The sequence below is a fragment of the Melanaphis sacchari genome, unplaced genomic scaffold (genome assembly GCF_002803265.2).
Source record: "Melanaphis sacchari strain LSU unplaced genomic scaffold, SCAv2.0 Contig0_pilon_pilon, whole genome shotgun sequence".
Lineage (NCBI taxonomy): Eukaryota > Metazoa > Arthropoda > Insecta > Hemiptera > Aphididae > Melanaphis > Melanaphis sacchari.
Genome location: NW_020270366.1, coordinates 13,134,074 through 13,149,297, shown reverse-complemented (window position 1 = coordinate 13,149,297; position 15,224 = coordinate 13,134,074). Strand labels below are relative to the sequence as shown.

At 26.6% G+C, this 15,224-nt stretch overlaps 1 protein-coding gene across 1 annotated transcript; it reads left to right on the top strand.

Moving 5' to 3' along the window:
• The first annotated feature begins 529 nt into the window (after positions 1-529).
• On the top strand, positions 530-5,747 carry LOC112596272. Its single transcript, XM_025341806.1, has 12 exons — positions 530-661; positions 1,298-1,543; positions 2,571-2,676; positions 2,737-2,913; positions 2,980-3,072; positions 3,161-3,344; positions 3,436-3,639; positions 3,726-3,880; positions 3,976-4,179; positions 4,252-4,456; positions 5,435-5,583; positions 5,663-5,747. Exons 2-12 carry the CDS (start codon positions 1,335-1,337, stop codon positions 5,732-5,734), a joined length of 1,758 nt encoding a protein of 585 aa, XP_025197591.1. The 5' UTR covers positions 530-661; positions 1,298-1,334; the 3' UTR covers positions 5,735-5,747.
• The last annotated feature ends 9,477 nt before the right edge of the window (positions 5,748-15,224 follow it).

The following is a 15,224-nucleotide window of genomic DNA, read 5'->3' as shown; positions in this document are numbered from 1 at the left end:
AAGGATACTTCATGAAATAAGATAGAAAAATATTCATCTATCATCTATTAACATTTTAAAATTGTCTAAATATAATAAGTATACTGGAATAAATATTGTATTTTACGTTTTTTATGAAACTATTAGCCTTAATTCACTCTGTGTAATGTATTTATTTGTTATTAATCATTTAATCTACAGTATCATTTCTAAATTTAATATGAATTATTTTGTAGATACCTATACATTTTATTAATTATGATCATTAATAACCTTATATATGTATTCTGATTGTTTAGACTTTATTCTACCATAATAAAGAGAGTGTTACTAAATGAAAATTTAAAAAAACATACAGAAATAGCCAAACTATTGAAAAATGTAGCTTGGTATATGATAAAACACATAAGCTTACCATTTGTTTTAGTAAGTAAATATTACGGATTATTTTTTAAAGTAAATATGCTAATATAAATAGTATGATATAGAAATCATAATTTTAATTTATATACACATAGAAAAATTTGAATATAAATATATATTATAAAAGTTATCGAAAAGCAATCAAAAATTTAATAAGTCCGTTCAAGGAAAGTTTATCTACTCCTGCTCGTCAAAATATAGCTAGTCATTATGCAACGTCAAGAATTATTAGCATTTTATATGAATTAATTGAATATAAGTAATTGATTATTTTATTTACCTATATACATTCATATAAATAAATAACTAAAATTTGGTGTATATATTGTTGATATCTCATTAGAAAAACATAAAAAGTAGAGATTTATTTTAACATTGAACACGGTTTAATAGTATTATATATATGATAATAACCAAAATTGACTTGTTTATACAGGGTTATTCAAGATGATTCATCAGAATTTAAATGCTTAAATATTTTTAGTTTTTTTGGTTTAGAGTGACATATAATTTATTAAATAAAAGAATAATATTTCAAATTTATGTAATGGTAGTAATGGTACTAATAACTTTTCTACGTGATTTCTCTTAATCACACAAGCAACATCTAGTCGGAACTCTAATTTATTACTTACTACATCTGTCGTAATTGACTGTGCTGATTTGCACCTAATCTCTTCTTTGGTTTATAATTGTGATACGTAAAAGTATCTTTAACATATCCTAAAAATACGTAGTCATATGGCTTAAAATTAGGTGACGCAAGAAGCCAGGTGCATAGCATAAGATGATTCATTATAAATAACCCTGTATAATTGTTTAAATTTTTAATATTTATTTGGATTATATATAATTATTCTATTTCAATTTATTAATTATATATTTATTTCTTTAGTAAAATTGGAATTTTAGCTGAAGAGTTGTTATTTGAGATGTTGTTTTATTTATCAACAGCTCATCTTGAAATAAACCGTCATTGGCCTGGTGGTATTGATATGTTTCGTAATCAAATGGTTTGGAGCTTCAAGAATTTTCCTAAAACTCCAAAAGATTTATGTTTTGTTTTGACAAATAGCACAAATACTGATATTAGACATTCTATCATAATTTTTATTTATTTCTATCTTTTAACTTGTTCCAAGTAAGTTTTTGTATTATATAATATTATAATTACTAAAGAAATTATTGAAAGAAGATACATTTTTGCTAATGTAAAGTTAAAAAAAAAAAATAAGAACGAAATTTTTCATATTATACGAGTAATTGTTAACTTTTTAGTAGATATACCTGTATATTACTTAATATTTTTATGTATGAAGACATTTTAGATTAAATAGACACGTTAGTTAATAGGTAAATAAATAAACACTTTTAAAAAAATGTCATGAAAATTAAGCTACGTTATTTTTTGGATTTTGAATGAAACTTACTTATGTTTGAAATTTACGTATTAATTTCACGATATTTTTTTTAGTTCGTTCTTTTTTATTGTTGAAAACTTCGTTTCTATTGGATACTTAAAATGAGTCCTATATTTAGATTAAAATTATCTCACTAAATCTATTCTATACTTATACATTTTTTATTGGGCCAATTAAGTTTTACGATAGGCAAATCTAAGTATACATCAAATTTAATCATCTTAAACTTATACAAACAAATCTTTCCAATCCATCAGAATTCTTTTGATTTATAGTCTCTATTATCTGATACCTGTGTGACCCATGACTCTTTACATACAAATTTTATAATAAATTTGAAACTGACCAATTAACCAAAAATTAATACAATAGTTTTACTCAAAATTCTATACCCTTTTATTCATCATATTTCTTTAAGTATTCTTGCCGATAAAGTGATAACTTTCCACGTCACTTCCCAAGTGCTAATTCCGTTACCTCCAAAATCAGTACGGGTATAATTAAATAAACAATTTTGTCCTAAAAGGTTTATAAATTAATGACTTTCTTCATTATGTATTTTTTCTATGTTATTTACTAAACTGACAATATTATGCAGGCAAATATAAAATATAAAAAAAAGCAACAAACTTGTAAGTTGTAGATTTACAATTGTGAAGATAATTAAGTTCTAATTTTGAATTTATATATGTATAAATAATCTATAATTATTAACTACTAATGAATTTGTATATATATTGATTTTAGCGATGAAAAAGAGTCGATATACTTAGAACCAATGTGCAATTACTTATGTTCAATAAAAAATGAGATTCCCATTCCTGTTATTAAAGCAATTCTTTTTAATATTTCTGTAAACATTAAATATATAATTTTACATTGTACACATTATTAAAAATGTGTTTATTTTTAGATTTGTTTTGTGTCTCATCGTGCTATAAATACAATATCCGGTTTAGCATTTGCTACAAAAAAATTAGTTGAATTTATAAACTCCAAAATTATTGATTCGATTTTTACCCATCACCCTGCATTGTTACATTTTTTGTTCGCTTCAAGTATAATACCCAATAAAATACAATTACAATTAGTGAGTATAATTCATATTTTAATTTTCTCGAAGTTTTCTCAATTTAATTTATGTCGTTATTGTTAGATTAAACAATGGGTCCAAAATTTAGATGAAATTAGTTTGGTTGAGTTAGAAAAATTTTGCTTAAACAACCATAAAGCAAAGTTATGTTTGATGGTAAATTTATTTACAATATCCATTATCAATAATTGTTAACTATAACAACTATTGATAATTCTAACTTTTAGTTTAAATTTTATTATAGGATGTTCTTATTAACGATATGAATATCGACAGTAATAAACTACGGACAGGATTCAATATTGTTAAGAAAATAATAACCACAGAAAACGATTGTAATGAACATAAAACATTACTGATTATTTGGGATATGTTACCCATTTATTTAGGTTCATTCTGTTGTACTGATAATCCTAAAGGAATAGGAGGTAATAAAAATATAGTTTTGTATCATACTGTAAAATTTATTGTTATAAATTTATTTAATTCATTTTAATTAAATTATTATTAATACTTCAGCAACAAATTTAACGTTTTTATTGAATTTAACTGAACCGTGTTTTCTCCGTGGGCCAAATATTTCCATTAACGAACATCGTAGTATAGTTTATACAATGTCTTCAATCATAAAAATCCATCAATCCACTTTCACTGAACAGTATTCACTGTTATCATCTCTTCTTCAACATCTCTTAACTCTAATTAAGTTATCTAATAGTGATGGTAAGTAGGTAATTCAAATATAGGCGATAGCAATTTATATGGATTTATATGTCAATAAAATAATTTTTGCCACAATTTTATTTTAGTTTTAAATACAATTAAGAAAAATAAGGACTTTCTACATGCTCTTGAAAATTTATGCCTCTCAAAAAATAACAATATTTGTTTTCTTGCAATCAATACTGTAATCCAGTTATGTCAACTTGAACAAGAAGAAACTGATATGGAGCACAAACTTCTAGTATGATTTATCACATTTATTTTATATACCTATATGCTACACTAAAATAACCAAATATAAATACACACTATATAATTAATTTATGTTTATTATAGTATTCGATAACGTTAAAATGTGAATATATTTTAAATGCCATGACTAGGCTATGTCAAAATTGTATAATATCATCTATCACACTGTTTAAAATTATTTTAAAATATTACGAAAAAGGTATTTGTAAATCTGATGAATTTACTGAAACGCCAAGTGTTGATTTTTTTAAAACTGTTTTTATGCAATTAGAAAATATTATATCTCAAGTAAGAACTTAAATTTAACTATGTTTCAAATTCTTTAAATGTTTAGGTACCAATATTAGATAATACTTATAGGGATTGGATTGGGTGTCGGACCATGCCTGGGAGTGCATGACTATAATATTGTCAACAAAACTTTTGAATCATGTACAGAAATTATCATGTCTTAAAATTGAGTTCGCCACCGATCCTTGGCTTAATTTTATACTCGAAACTTCGAAATCTTTTAGTGAAAAATGTTTAGAATTCTTATATTTTTGGTTTAGAAATTTTGTAATAAGTAAGTATCAAATAAATATTTTAAATTGTGGGTATGTGAAAATATATATTATCTTTTATATATTTTATTATAATAGTCGATTTTAGCTATTGTTATAGTTACAGCTTTTTTATTTAGCTTTTTTCATAGCTGAAACTTAAGTACAAATATTTACAAAGCGTGAAAATTTTTAAATTAATTTGTAGTTAAAATTCGTACAGTTTTAAATTTTAACACCTAAGTATGAAAACAGTATATAAATTTCCTCTTAGTATAATAACTGGAATTTAAAAATAAACGTTTAACCTAAACTTTAAAGCTACTTACATTTTTATGAGTTTGAAGTTAAACGACATTATATATTCAAATATAAATTATAGATATATTCTCAAATTATAATTGCCATTGTGTTTCTATTCAAAAATATTAATTTAAAAATTTTTTAAACATTAATTAAATGATAATTTTTAAAATATTTTGATTTATTTCAAGCTATTTACAGCCAATTAAAATATTGTGTTTGTTATAAATGTTGATAAATACTTTTATGGTTGATCAAAAAGCTTGAACATTATAATAATATAAGATTTCTCATAAGTTTTACTTAAAGGAGTTTTAAAAATATTTAAAATATAAGTGCGTGCGCAATTTTTTTTTAAAATTAATTCGTCATTAATTGTACTTCTAACTATAATATTCATTTAATATAAATTAATTATAAAATAGCTGCACACTGTTAAATTTACAAATGTATATAATATTATCTCCGCCTATTTTATGCAACGATTTATTATTTATGATAATTAAATAATAATAATAATAAGTTAATTAATTACCGTTTATTCAATTTAATCCAAATTTAACACTTCCATAGTTCCATTGCAATGATGAAAAATACTCGAAATACCTAACATACAATAATGTGATTTACCCAGTTTTTGTTTTTTTTTGGAAATGTGCCTTTTATAGTAATACTATTATAATACGATATATTTATAGATGATGAAGGTAGTTTTACCATACGTGGATTAAAAGTTTTATGCGCAAGTCTCTTTGATAATACTATAGTTCATATTTCAGTAACATTAGTTAACCAAGTTTATGAAAAAAATGAATTTATATCAAAAGCTAAATGTATTATACAATTGGTTAGTATTCATAATATATATTATAAATACTTATCTTATTTATTGTTTTATTCATCAGCTCTTATTTTATGAGTTGCAGATATTGGAAAACAAATTCTTATTACCTCATGAACTAGAGAGTAAAATGAACATATTTTTAAACCAAAACTAATCGAAAACCACAATAATTTTAAATATTTATTTCATTTTATTTTTTTTTAAACTGTTTGTAAAACTCATTAGAGTTAATTAATATTTTATCTTAGTATATCTATTACTAAACTTATAGAATTTTCTTTTATGCACGTTTCATAAAAAATGTTCTGCTAAATTGCAACTACTAATTACTTATAACCAATAGGCAATAGGTAAATATTTTAATTGACTACATTATATTAAATAATTTTTAAATATTGATTTGTATGTTATTTAAAATTATAAAAATATTTAGATAATCTATATTTTACAGTAGACACATATTTTAGTATTTTACCTTTTTCTATACGCATAGATAATAAAATTTGGTGTTAAAATATGTTGAATAATATAATTTACTATAAACAATATAATATGTTTTATTGTTTTATGTATAATGTAATTTAAAAACAATTTTTGAATTTATAAAAACAATAGTATCTACCTGGATATAGAAATAAGGATAAGGATATTATAAATAACTTATCATTTTCTCAACTCTACAATATATATATATATATATATATATATTGACTAAATATTGTTATAATTTTTTTTTTTTTGATTTCCATCAGATTTTTAAACATTTAAAATTATTATTTTTAATTGTCTATGTTTAATATTGTATAGTATGTATATTTATCAATTATCATTTAATCTATTATCTATAAGTCCTCGCCATTATAAGATTGTATATTTATACTTTTTCTTAATTTAATTACCTATTATTCTAATATCATAGATTTGATTTTTGGAAAAAATTAGTTCAACTTATATCAAATTTCTATTATAGATAAATAAATAATTTAATTATACTATGTAATAAAATGTCCTTAGACGATCCATCAGATGACCGCAAAGACGGCTGTCTCCGCTCAAAATCCTTTTTCGTTTACGGTAATTTATCGTTGAATTCAAAATTAGAACATCCATCACCTACACTTGACATTTACAAAACTATACTTATAATATAGCAAAACGATTTTCCTAGTATTTTTATTTCTTAATTTCTTCAACATGTTCAAGTATCATAATTTTAACGTCAAAACTTTTATTTTGTAACAATATATAGGTGCAATGTAGATTTGGAGTTTCAATATGCTGAATGAAATATTAAAATGGTAAAGATGTCAATTTAATAGTGTAATAATGGTATACGTATTAAATTGTTTAAATATAATTCGTATACAACACAATACAATTTGTTTAAGTAAATTTCTTTTTTAAGTAAGGAACGCTTGAGTTGTTCTTATATGTGTATTATAAAGTATACATAGAAAGCAAATTATTACTCAATATACAACGCATATAATATTATATTATACGGATGATGTAGTGAGTTGGACGGAGAAAAACATAAAAATTATCATCCAGCTGAGAATTGAGGAAAAGTAACGGTTTATCTGTTCGCGTTATTATATACGTACGTATAGCATTATGTTTGGGAATCGCAAAGAATGCTTCGTAGTAAACATATACGGCAAGAATCTCGTAACAGCTGTAATCGCGTTATTCGTACACTAGCACGCGCTTATATTATGTAGTTGTTTTAATGTGAGTGAGTGTTGAGGTTTGGCGTCCGAAAATTTCCGCCGTGGTGTAGACCGCAAGGTCGGCAAGCTACCATAAGCGGAAAGTAACACTGGCACCAAAACTACACTAGAACATCCCACATGTTCGGGGAGGGCTTAAAACGAGTCGGATGCTTTGTGTACGCACTTCCACAGAGGTCTAATAACCTAATAATGCATATCATAATGTTATGTATTGCGCTCGACGCACCCACGTGAACGAGTTTCACTTGCACACAGCACACTACTCGCATATGTAATTGATACGACAATACAACCCAATGGAAAGTGTTTTCAAGTGCTTTATATTACAACTAACAGTGGGCAGACGAGTGTCATCTTTAAATGATTATAAAAAAAACAAAACGGCAAGTATAGGTAACCAGTAACCACTCTATTGAACAGTAGGTAGGTGTAGAATGCACCATATTATTGAGTAGGCTACTGGATTAGTGTAATGAATGTGCTTAATTTAAATTCAATGATAATATCATAATAATCATAACAAACTAAAAACAATTCTATGAGCGGAAACGGTTTGTCAGTCTGTATAGTATACTATGAATATTTTTTATATATTTATATCAACAGAAATCACAGTATTACAGACTACAGTAATCTATTTTACTGTTTGCTTAAAACTAATATATTTTTAAAATGTCCCCAAATAGTAAATTATTGCAAATAAATCATTAAAATCGTTATACTTTTATTAAATATCCAATTTTGTCAACATTTAAATTTCGAATATCGCAATGAAAAAAAAATTGAAAATTTTATTAATTTTTAATCATACACATAAGATGCTTTGAGAATGTTCGTAATTTTGACGAATATTAACAACATTTTAACTTCAAACACTCATAAAATAATCATGCTCACTCATGTTTTTTAATATTTTTCCTAAATTTTTCGAAAAATTCATTGAACATAGAAAATTATAATTAGTAAGTATAATAAGTATTAGTTTAGACAATCTCAAGTTTCTACAAATATATTGAATAATTACCTTTGAATTTTATTTAAGAAACAAAAATCATTTGAAAAGAACTCATCAAAATATTATTTTAGTTTCTATGCGTGAATATATTATCCTATTTTGTCAAAATTTTAATTTTAGATGTTCATAAATAGTATTGAAGAAATGTTACTAATGTTACTTGTTAGGTATGAAGTAATTACTCTTAATTTTTTTTTATCATTATTGTAAGCAGTACTTTCGTGGAACTTTTTATCATATTTTTAAACCTTAAAAATAAGAACATTAAAAATGCTATCAATAAAATACGGATGTATATTTATTTTAAATCAGAAAATATATGTAACTAAAAATATAAGAAATCTAATAATATGTAATTACATCTAATAGTAACGAGAAACTGGGGCCCATATCATATTTTCATTAACCATAAAATACGAGTATAATATAATGTTTTTATAAGACGGTTAAGGTTATTAATTTTGTATACAATTGTAATAATTTATAACGAACAGACATAGTGCAGAGCCATGATTAATAATTGTATCAAGACTCCCTATGTATTCTTTAATAATGACTAATGTATGTATGATGTATGCAGGCATATAGCATGAAGGTTAGAATTAGAACTTTACTCTAATAGTCATGGTGTACAGACATTTAGTGTACAGTATTCAACTACAGCATTATAATTTATATTATATTTTTATCTGCGCTGCTATTATTGTTATCTGTGCATGATCGCTGCTACGAATAAAATTACGGTTTCCAAACTTTCTAGATTCAGATTTATATAGATTTAAGTGGTTGGTTTACATTTGCGTATGAAATATATAAAATATTGCGTTAATTTTTTTCTTACACGTTCTATTGTTAAGCTTGTTGAGTTTATTACTAACAAGTGTACAGACGAGACATCTACTTTATATTAATTATAGGAACATATCACTATACTTGAATTTGAATATAAGATGTCTTAACAATTTACTCACAATTTAAAGCTGTGCGGAATATTATGTCGGTAGTAGGATATGTATAGCTGATAGTTGCGCCAAAAAGGACGATCAAATAAAAATAGTGATGAAATATTATAGAGATGATCCGTCGTGTCGTACGGAGTAGGTACGCAACAGATGTCCGGACTCGGGGTGAGGTATACTGAAAAATAAGCATAATGTAGGGTCCGGCATCACACAAATCCGTGTAGTATAATATCTACCTGAATTATTTTACGTAGCGATGGTGAAAAAGAAACCCTTTTCGATTACTATGTACATTGTACGCGTTATAATATGATATTTTATTAGATGATTGACACAACGTTAAGGATACTTAATATAATATATTGTGTATGCGCTTGCAACAGGTATATACATATAAGGATTATATGTATATGGGCACATGATATTATACGTTCCTCGATTGATTTATATTCAATGTGCAGACGAATGATATAATGTATCTCATTAACGAATTCACAGGATATTCCCCATTCGAGACGTACAATGCGTACACACGCGGGCTAGAGAATGATGTGCAACGCGAGAGGAAAAATTGATTCAACTCGAAAGAAGAGTTGACGGTATGAATGTATAATTCGACTACCGCAGAGGGTTTTAGGTGTCGATCGCGTCAGCGTGCGTCATTTGTCGTTCATAAAATAATAACTCGCAAGTATGAATTATCCCCAGGCCATATGATGTTCATAGCATATATAACATATATATATATATGCGTTTATAATACTATAACTACTATATAACATATTAACATACCTATTATAGTAATATTTATAGTAGCTATATGTGTAATATTTATATTATTGTTTGTTAGAAAAATATTTTATCGCGTCGAAAACGAGTAGGTTCGCCGTTAATTGATGTCGACATTATCTATAGTTTCACGCGCATGTTTTCTATTCAACTGCTCCTATATTAAATATTATGCGAAGACGATTTCGCACATTTAGCCGCCACGATGTTAAATACAAAATAAAACTTTGATGTATAAGATGATGTCTAAATATGGTAGAATAACAACGCGTGCAAGACTAGTTGATTATTTTACGTTTTAGCAACAGTTACGTCATGTCGTCATTAAAAATTATGTGACGTAAAAATAAAAAACGAAAACAAACGGAACATATTATACATTTATACCACGAATGACCTTAACTATAATAACAACATAGACCTACGCGTGCGAGTCGTGAGATAATTTATGCATAGGACAATTAGGTAGGTACAGTGGCTTATTTAAGTACCTTATTTTGGAGGGGGGTATGACTTTATTCAGTTATCTACTCATTTGCACTTTCGTATTCCATATTTTACCATGTGTCGTATCGCATATAAAGTTCACATTAAAATAAGAATTGTTATGTCCGATCATAAACATATAAATTATGTGCATAAAATAATTAATAATATTAAGTATGTAACTTGGTGTGGCGCGTTGGCTGCTACTAGTCGCGGAATGCGACTGGGAGTAAGTAACAGACACAACTATACTAACTCCTGGATGGGTGACCACCCAGATCCATAGTGGTTAAAAACCTTGCCACACGTGTTTGCTATCAACCGTAACAACTGTAACAATCGTAAAAACAACTTACCGTATTAACCTAACTCCTATCCACAGTTCATAACCCTTACAACATCTGATGGTCCTAGTCGTCGGACTTAAGTTTAATAAAATATTAAGTATATAGTGCTGCAAGTATAAAGGGGAGATGGTGTAACATACCACCTGATGAACTTCTTTCAAATTTTTGTAGTATGCACTAAATAAACATAATTTGGGGAGCAATCACGGACTTAATCCCCCTCTAAATAGTATGACATAATATTTGTAACATTAAAATTATTTTTTATTTCATAATGAATATAATATTAAGGTACTTAAGATAAAATGAATGATATTTTTAAATTTTGAATTTTTTTTTAACTTATCTCGAGATCCTAATCTAACTTCAACCTGCAGCAGAAGCTGCTTATGTAAACTAAATGTTATAGTTCTGTGGTTATCAGCTGTCAAACAATTATATTTGTGATTATTATTTGATAAATCAGTCTATCCAAATGTATAATTCTTTTTACAAGATGTGACGTTAGCCGTTCCCGTCAGCTCACCTTCATGATAATTGTTTCAGTGCGGTGAATCAAAACATGACTCAGAACTTCAATGCATCAAAACAGATTTTCAAATCTTTTCTTAAAAATAATTAATAGAAAAGTATATTTCCAATAATATTTCTTGTATTTATTTTAAAAAAATTTTCAAAGAGAGCCATAGGTTCTGTTTTTTTTTCTTTTTAATAAAATATAAATATTCGTTTAAGTTTATTAACTTTGTTGTTTTAATTGTTTAAAAAAATTAGTTTTGTAATTTATTTTTGTGTAGATAGGTCTGGAGTGACAACCCTTATACCTTTTATCTGAAGAGGTTTGAGTAATAATCATAATATATTTAAAAAAAAAAAAAATAAATACTTATGATACATAAACATTAAAACATTTAACTGAGACTCCGGATTTTATTAAACGTATTAAAACAAATATTTTATAATGTTATAAAATATAATCAATAAAAATATTTTATTAAGACATAAGAATTAAACATTATTTTTGTGATAGTATTATTATTATAGATATTATGAACATATATTAATATACGTTCTGAACGAGTAACTACTTATAGCTAAAAGTTAGATGTCAATTGATTTTTTTGAAATCTTGGTCAAGATAAAATAATATAAAAAGTGTTGATACGAATATTCAACGTACTTTTGTTCACTCTTCGTGATGCGGTCCACTGCATATATTATAAATGATGTGGACCACAGGTTTCTAAGAAAAATAAAATAAAATTAATAATAATATTAAAAAGTAACGACGCGTCAAAGGTGCCGCGACCAACAGTACATGGTATGTTTTTCAAGTTTTAACTGCAATCGGGGATGAAGGCGGACACCACACCTACTCGACGTAATCTTTCACAATTGACAGATTTTTCAAATGATGTGCAATTAGTTGTAAAGAACTTTGAGTATTAAATTTCAATTTTTTGGTAAATAATACTGTTCAATAGTACTGGTTATTTCAAAAATTTCAGATTCCCGTCAGTCGGTCTGCGCACACGAGTAAAACGAGATGACCATATTATGTTAAATAGCGATCTCCAATTTCTGAACACGGCTTGATTCGTTTTGATGAACAAATGTCATTACTGAAAAGGTTTCAACAAACATCGTCAGGGAACAAAATTTTTTTTTTTTTTTGTTCCGATTGTTGGAATCGTTATTGGAATGTATGTTATAATATATTGGACATACAAAGCGTAAAGCGACTTGTCGCGATGGCAACGAATTCATCGCGATTTCGATGGACGCGAATGTGCAAACATTGATCTGGACGTGGCTGAATCCGTCTGTTTGCCCGGAAATCAGTCTTGACATAATATAATGAAAATGCTGTATGGCACACAATGCCTGATTCGGACACTTCTGTACAAACCGTCGATTTCAAAAGGATGCGGACGTCGAGGAATACGATAAACGCATTGTTTGCTGTGCGCCACTTAAACGTCCGTGTTGTTCGTGCGGCCACGCAATAGTTTGTGACGTTTGTATTCCTTTTCATATACGCCCGTAGAATACCGCTTTTGTTTTTCGTACAAAATTACCAAGTGCGCCATTTTAGTTACTTCAATTTCGTAATAAGACCACACAGTGAACGGTAATAATTTACTCAATAATAACTTCGTTTTATTTTGATTTGTTTGCACGGTTTTTTTTCTGTTTGCGTTATGTGTACTGTGTACATCTTATACTTGTATTAGATAATCGTTGATGTGTTGCAATAAATAATAAAATAATTAATAAAATTGTTTAATATTCGGGAATGTTGATCTAAAACATACACACTTAAATGCATTTTATTTCACTTTAATACAATTTCAGAGAAGTATTCGTCATTTTCATGCTCTGGTCTTATTTTATTGCTCCATTCCATTCACATACTTATAAATATCAACAATTTATTATCAAGAAACAAGAGTATAGCATTCAGCATACTTTATCGTTTCATGAATCGTCGTTGAAGATTAAAATGAGAAGAATTTAGATTAAACGAATTTCTAATAAAAGAAAATAATATTTATTTTTACAATAATTATAAGTTCAAAAATTCTATAAAAACCATGTCACCTAGATACATTTTCCTAAATTCTAATTTTTGAATTATTAAGTATGAGATTATTTTTAAGATATTTACGCCCTAATCTAAGCAATCTAAGACATTCTTGCTACTGAAATAATTGAATCATTGTAATTGGTCCATAAACCTCATTTCTATAAGAAGTTTGTTTCATAATATTTTTTGAAAATATAAAAAAGGCAAGTAAAATCATATTCTAGTACTAAACTTATTTTGACCGAATTTAAATTTGTATACGTCCATATAACTTTCATAGAAACTGTCGATTATACGAATCATAATTATTATTTGTAAACCATATAATAATATAATTTATTATATAAGACATTAATATATTGGATAGTTACGTGTTATGAACAGATGTCAAGGATAACCAATACGAGTAGGTACGTTCGAATATTTGATTAGTGATTACATTAATATAGTTGTATTTGACTAAACATGGTTAAATTTTTATGGCATACGAATAAGCAGTGATGGTAGTTATAACTATAGTAACTGATAAGTTTTCCCCAACTCAAGGGCAAACTAACAAACGATATTTTACCATTAACTTTGCATCATGAAAAACTAATTAGGTAAGTAAGTTCATATAATAATTAATATCCATACCTACTAGTCTCTGAAAGATTATATTAATTTATTATCATATATCTTGTAACTTTATATCTACATAAACTTAGTAGGTACTATTGATTATAATCAATGATAGTACATAGTATATATATATTACTATAAAATATTGATAAATCGCGATATATTTTTTAACATTTCGACTCTTCAACAGCTTAAATATGTTACCAAAAGAAAAACACGATTATTATCATTAAATTATATTTCACGATTGTTATACTTAAACATCTATCGAATTAATATAACAACAGCGACAATTAACAGGAATTGATAATATGATTTACTATAATTGCTTCAATCTTATAGATAGTCATGTCCATCATTAACTCTAATTATGATAAAATATCAGTTAATCTAAATTTTTTAAAGTGGTCAATTGAAAAATCTGATAAATTAAAATTTTATTTTATAGATGTAGGTAAATATATCCCACGCATAATAATGATTATTAATTAATAATATATTATTATATAGTCTTTTAAGCCGTAGTTTTGTTTCCAAAGTGTTTAACCGTTATCTAATATCAGCTGCTAAACCTTACGAAAACGGATGTAATATCAAACAATTATTTACATTGTACAGTATACAGTTCACAAATCGGACGCACACACACTAATATTATATTTGTATAATATTATGTGTCCTCTACTCGACGCCCCAATATTATAGTCTAGTATTTAATTTTGAGTGAATGTCTATAATTAGATGTCTTCGAATATTATTTATATTCGTAGGGACTAGTTATTTGTTGTTGTTTTTTTTTTTGTTATTAGATAACACAGGAAAATAGTAAAAACCAATTCATTTGAAATAGGTACAGCACCTTGCTCAGTTGCACGTCCTGTTTTGTCGTCCGTCGCCTTCGCATTTGCAGTTCGTCATCTTCGCGTTAACAGCCAGTCGTTTTTGCGTTTGTAATCCGCCGTTAACATTGTCGTTTTTCTTGCCGAAACCAAAGGATAAAATTACTGCAGACCGGTAAAGCCGAAACGTATTTAATGAGCTACAGTCACTGGGATAGGCATCGTGAAATGAGTCGATACGACCGAATACATGTTGTCAGCGCGC

Excerpts from the sequence above, each read along its gene's own strand:
- LOC112596272 (XM_025341806.1), top strand. The coding sequence starts at position 1,335 with ATGTTGTTTTATTTATCAACAGCTCATCTTGAAATAAACCGTCATTGG. Across the intron at positions 1,544-2,570 it reads TATCTTTTAACTTGTTCCAA|CGATGAAAAAGAGTCGATAT; the intron begins GTAAGTTTTTGT and ends TATTGATTTTAG. Across the intron at positions 4,180-4,251 it reads TAGAAAATATTATATCTCAA|GGATTGGATTGGGTGTCGGA; the intron begins GTAAGAACTTAA and ends TAATACTTATAG.